At 43.7% G+C, this 6336-nt stretch overlaps 1 protein-coding gene across 2 annotated transcripts in view; it reads left to right on the plus strand.

The window, feature by feature from the left end:
• Positions 1 to 3136, plus strand: part of LOC108926245 (transcription initiation factor TFIID subunit 4-like) — a 65864-nt gene extending 62728 nt beyond the window's left edge. For both annotated transcript variants that reach the window (XM_029253670.1, XM_029253671.1), the window contains exon 15: positions 1101 to 3136. In XM_029253670.1, the coding sequence (XP_029109503.1) occupies positions 1101 to 1274 (174 nt within the window). In that variant the 3' untranslated portion in view covers positions 1275 to 3136. The remainder of the gene's footprint in view (positions 1 to 1100) is intronic.
• The last annotated feature ends 3200 nt before the right edge of the window (positions 3137 to 6336 follow it).

Raw genomic sequence — 6336 nt, forward strand, 5'->3', positions numbered from 1 at the left:
CACAATTCCCTTATATATAAACTGGCTAATACTCCGTTTATTATTGCTCGGTTCAGTAACTATTAGGAGTGTGTCATTGTGTGGTTACTTCAGAAACTTTTCTTGTCAAGTTGCGTGTATTTCTGTGTTTATTTGTAAGTCTGGCGAGAATGTGCAAGACCATGACTGGTCTCCATAGGTACAGTTCACAACAGGACAGTGTTTGGGTTACTGGCGAACACCACAGACACTTTTAAAGAGGGGGAAGACACTAAACAGAGTTGTATTTTGTTTGTTTGCGTGGCAGAAATTAGGCCTTCAACTCTGCATTTGAGTCACAGATGTAAGCCAACACACGCAAACACGCGCATAGACACAAGGCAACAGGCAGTGTAGGGTGTAAGGAACTTTTTAAGTCCCAAGAAGAATGGCGGTGAGCGCCAGCATGGTCCTTGTTCTAGTAAACCATCCCGCACTTTGAACTGGTTCAAATGGACATTACATTTAAATTAATTCATTCAGAGTTAGAATAGTTTGTTCATATGGCTTTAGAAGTACAATCTAAGACGTATAGTAATAACACTGGCTCAGGAACATCAGTCGGTCACACCGTGACTTTTGAAAGAGTGGGGTCCTCTAGGGCTGGGGTCCCGCTGGCATCAGGAGGGAGAGCTTTCTTCTCGGAAGAGAAGCCCGATCCCAGGGTGACTTCACGTTTCACTTACGGGGGTTGGCAGGTGGCCCAGTCTGTAGAGAGTCGTGGCCATTACCGCTCTGTGTATGTCAGCTAAATAAAACATGAAATGTAAACTTTGGAGAAAATACGGGCGCACAGAATATAGACTTTGGCACAGCCGTGGCGTATTTCCCGGGAACAATGGAAAAACAGACGTGGGTATTGCGTTCTTCTCTGTCAGATGTTTGCAATTAGTGTGCCAGTGTGTTTATGGAGCTCAGTCAGGGTAATTGTACGAGTGGGTGGCAGGGGTTTGTAATTAAACACCCGTTTCATGTGATTTTTCTTGGATTCTGGGGCGTATTTGTGGAGTTCTGGACTTGGACTTTTTGAAATATGTGTATGTGCCTGCCAGAGCCGCTGAATAAAATGTATTCCCGTGTAGGTCCCGGGGAGTTCGACGGGCTTGCCGGCCGGCTGCTCCACCCCGAGCGCCTCCTCCCGCCAGTACGCCCGGCAGCGCATCACCCGCGTCAACCTCAGGGACTTGATCTTCTACATGGAGCAGGAGCGGGAGACGGCCCGCTCTCTACTGCTCTACCGCGCCCTGCTCAAGTAGCCTTCCTTGCCTGCTCACTCTCTGACATCACTCTTGGAATGTGCCTTCAATAGGGTTTTTTTGTTTTTCTACAGCTTTGTCCCAGTGTCTCTGTTGTGACCTTAATATTGCTTTAATAAAAAGCTAAATAAATAAAAAAAAAAATAAATAAAAATAAAGTGATTGTGTCTCCACTGTTGTAGCTCCAAACAAAAAATAATTAAATAAAAAAAAGAAATGTGTTTAGAGTGTTAAAGAAGGTCATGCAAAGTCTAGGGTTGAGTCAAAGAATGGATTTTGCACTTGTGCTCGTGTGGCTACGAGAGCTAGCGTGCGTTGTCTTGGTTACGTGTTTATTCCAGGCCTCTCGACTGTTTTACTGAGCAAAGCCCCCAAACAGAGAACAAGCACTTTTTCGTTAAAAGCACCACATGCAGAAATTTTGCTGCAGCCTATGGCTGATAATAAGGAGCTCTCTTGCAGTTCAGGAATATATAATACGGATAAAATCTTTGAAGGCACCATAATATTATATTTCAACAAGAATGGCAGCGTAACAGATCCAGTACATTTAAATGTAAATATTTAATCCGTACCGCATGTACGATACTTTACTACCTATGTAATATTTTTGCATCAAAGCAATTTTTCCGAATCGCGCGCGCATCTTATCGGTGAAAACCTTTTGTGTCGAAGTTATGTCCATTGTACGAGGTCCGGATTGTATGGTTTGCCCTGACGCATATCGGGCGCAGTCTGCGGTTGATCCCCGTGTGCAGAGCACATGCGGCGGGACCCAGTCATGGGAGTCCAACCTTCATCGTTCCCTGTTGTCCAATTCAGGGGATTTTAGAAATTCTAAGGACAATTTTATGTCATTTGCCAGACTGTTAAATGATTCAACATTTGCTACACTTGAAATAATTTTACGGGAAGGATTTTGAGCACGATATCCGGAGGACAGGTGCTGGGTAAGCCTCCAAAACCTGCCGATGCTTTCAGCGGCCCCTCAGTGACCCCCTCTTCCTGAATGTCTCCAGTCCTACAGCTGCTTTTCATCAAGGATCCTTCGACGGGAGCTTTAAAGCCAGGGAAATTAAGTTGTTTTCACTAATTGGACTTTTATCGGAGGTTTATTGTTTTCCCCGGCCAGGGTCACCAGCGTCAAAGGAGTAACCGCAGTCGCGCTGGACGAGCGAGCAGACGTGGTGTGGTCAACGCTCCGGCTGCGTATGTGTGTTAGGCGGGCGCCTCGCAGTACCTAGTGTTAACGTCTTGTCCTTTACCATCTCTTTACCACCCAACCCTAGTTTGCTTGGCCTTTTTTTAATTTCAACTGGAGCCTCTTACGTCTATGCAGCTACTGTGTCTCTTAATAGTGTCGTTTGGTAATTTATCCGTTGACATTTTCCAGGTGGCTTTAGAAGTTAACGTGCATTGATGGTTTGTTTGTTTGTTTGTTTGTTTGTTTGTTTTTATCAGCACCACACCTAAGTTTTTGAATGTGTATTACGATTTTGAAAAGAAAACTGTTTTACTAATGTACATTTCGAAACCTGTTTTGTTCAGAACATCAAGCAGTATTGTCTATAGTTGTTAAAGGGAAACTTGTTTTGTAACTATTTATAATTCCTGTTTTCTTTTTCATTTGTGCAAAGCGGTTTTATGTTGGTAAGGTACCATCACGGGGGGGATAGAAAATTAACAAAATAATTAATTTAAAAGAAGCACAAATAGACTTATTTGTCCAATGGTTTAAGACAATAACTTTAATAATTATTTTTATGTTTTCTGATAAAAAAAAAAAAAAAAAAATGCCAGAGAAAATTTCTACTCCATCAACTTTTTAGCCAAAAGATTAATAGGAAGGTTTTACTGACAGACAGGTGGAAAAATCATGTTTTAATGTATGGGTAATTTGTACATACTGTTTACAAAGACCATGTGTTTATTAGAACTATGTTATTTTTGGTAAACTGTACATATTCTAAAATTTTCCTGTTTGTGTGAAAAGCATACTTCTGTATTTGTACCTATTTTGTAAAGGAATAAAGAAGCTGTTTACTAAATAAACTGATCTTTTTGTCCTTGGACCTTCCTTTTCAGCGTTCAGCACCATGGTAAATCATGAGACGTTCCTCAACGTGTGGGCGTTGACACTGAGCACTACAAGCTCTCCCCATAGTGCTGTTTTTTTCCCCTCGTGTTTGTTTACTAAAGGGTCCTCCTGTTTCAGGTGAGAAGTGGTCAGGTGACCCAACACGAGCCAGGTAGCTCTACAGTCAGGCTTCCATCCCTCATCATAGAGCCTCTGAGATTTTGGTTCACTCTGTGATTATGTTTCTTTTCGCCCTTGCTTGTTCGTCTTTTTTTTTTTGGCATTTATTCCGAAAATACATCCGAAAGGTCATAGATGCTGTTTGGACACACCGTTCATTGGATGCAAGCAGTGTTTTGTGCGAAATATTGAAATAGTTGGATCCAATCAAGAGAGTCGCTCGTTGGCCGTTGGCTGGAACTGCACGTCCGGACCGAGTGACGCTTTTTGACCGGACCAAATTTTCACTCTCTGTCTTGAATTGTTTTGTCTGTGACTTTCGATGTGACCTACGACATGGCGAGTCACTGTGGGAAACCTTCCTTGCAGCCTGTTGGACCTGTTGTACGTTGGTGAAGGTTCACTGCAGGCTTGCTCCGACCACGTTTACCGCTGTGCGCGGTATTTTTCCAAAGACAGAGAAGTTGCTAGATCATTTTTTTTTCTAGCGCAAAAAAATGCTGCTTTTCAACTAAGATCTGTATGGAAAGTTCAGCATATTTTTCCATCGACTGTGTACCTGCATAGAAACTCAATTGGGTAGCTGTCGTTTTTAGAACAGGCTAATGTGTACGGGTGAAACGAGGCAAAAGGCACCCGCAAAAACCAAAAAAAATCATTTTGGGATCTAATATGATTTGGCGACCAGGTGGTGCAGAGGTTTGAAAGCTCTGACAAAAAGACTTAAAGGTTAATCCCTACCCACCTGTTTCAAAAATACCACCATTATCCCCATTCCTAAGAAAAACAAACTGAGCTGCCTTAATGACTATCGCCCAGTGGCACTGACCCTCATTGCAATGAAATGTTTTGAGAGGCTGGTGCTGGGACACATTAAGGACACCATCCCAGACACTTTGGACCCACTGCAGTTTGCCTACAGTCACAACAGATCCACTGAAGACGCAATATCACGCACACTTCGCACCACTCTGGCTCACCTGGACAATACAAACTGCTATGCAAGGCTATTATTTGTAGACTATAGCTCGGCATTCAACACTGTCATCCCGACCAAGCTGATCCACAAACTACTAGGTCTGGGACCGAGTGCCACATTGTGCAACTGGATCCTGGATTTCCTCACCAACAGACCCCAGCATGTGCAGATTGGCAGAAATATCTCCTCCCCACTGACCCTCAACACTGGCACTCCACAGGGAAGCGTCTGAGCCCGGTGCTGCATTCATTGTTCACACATGACTGTGTGGCCAGTCACAGCTCGAACACCATCATAAAGTTTGCTGACGATACCACCATTGTGGGTCTGATCACCAACAACGATGAGACAGCCTACGGAGAGGAGGCGAGGCTCCTGGCAGAGTGGTGCCAGGACAACAACCTGTCTCTCAATGTCAGTAAAACTAAGGAGCTGATGATTGACTGCAGGAAACAGGATACGGCTCATGCACCCATCTACATAGAAGGGGACACTTTAGAGACGGTCAACGGCTTCAGATTCCTAGAGGTCACCCTCACTGCCAAACTCACATGGACTGAGCACACAGCATCAACCATCAAAAAGGCCCATCAACGCCTCCACTTCCTCAGGCGTCTGAAGAAAGCCAGGATGTCCACTACAGCCCTCACCACCTTCTACAGGTGTGCTGTGGAGTCCGTCCTCACAGGGTGTACTACATCCTGGGGTGGCAGCTGCTCCATACAGGACAAGAAAGCCCTACAGAGGGTGGTCAAAACAGCTCAGGAAATCATCGGCACACAGCTACCAACAGTCAAGGACACCTACACCACACACTGCCTTAGAAAGACGATGCGCATCATGAAAGATCATAGTCACCCCGCACGGGCACGTTTCTCTTCCTTGCCATCTGCAAAATAGCTTAGGTCGATTCGAACCCGCACAGCTAGGTACAGGAACAGTTTTTACCCCACTGCTGTAAGACTATACAACACTAACCAATGTGCCACCTTTAGTAACTAGAACTGGACTGCTCCACCCAAGCGCATTGGTAAATTACACTGTCACTTCAAGCATTCTCATTCTCTCGTTCTGAGTTCCCTGACAGTTTCCACTGTTGTTACTACTGTTACCATTATTTATTGTTACTGCTGTCATTGCTGCTATTGTTATTTACTGTCATTGACACTGTTTTGTTTGTGCAGTATTTCTATTGTCCTTGCCCATAGTCTGTGGAGAAGCATTCAGGAAGATTTTCATCATGTACATGGTACTTGTATCTATGACAATAAACTTGAAACTTGAAACTTGACAGATCTGAGTACATTCAGCCCCATGTAGTGGGGTCCTGTACAACGTAAAAGCGCAGTAACAGCCCATGGAAACACATACCCTTTCTCATACAGTGGGTTTATTATTTAGTACACCTGCATTTCCCCCCCGTGACTTGGTCCTTTTACTTCCACACCAGGGATTTTATTCTGTACATTTATTCTGTGTTCCAAAAGGTTTTTGTCCATCAGTGGAGTCAGTCTGTGTCACATTCTGTGCTATTGTTGCTACTAAACTGCTCAGCTGATACTTTTCCCTCGAGTGACTTGTAGTGTTAAGCAACTTGCAATTATTTACCCGTTTTTTACCCATAACTGGGTCATTTTTATTGGAGACGTAGGCAGTGATCTTGCAAATAAAATTTCATTATATCATAAGCATTCATTGGCCAGATCAATCAAAATGTGTCCAACCTGGTCTCACACACTCTCTGAATTTGTATGAACTCTGGACCTCTGAAACTGTGCATCACACAAATTGTTTTTGAAAATGAATGAAGGAATGAAAATATAACA

The sequence above is a fragment of the Scleropages formosus genome, chromosome 7, assembly GCF_900964775.1.
Source record: "Scleropages formosus chromosome 7, fSclFor1.1, whole genome shotgun sequence".
NCBI classification, from domain to species: Eukaryota; Metazoa; Chordata; class Actinopteri; order Osteoglossiformes; family Osteoglossidae; genus Scleropages; species Scleropages formosus.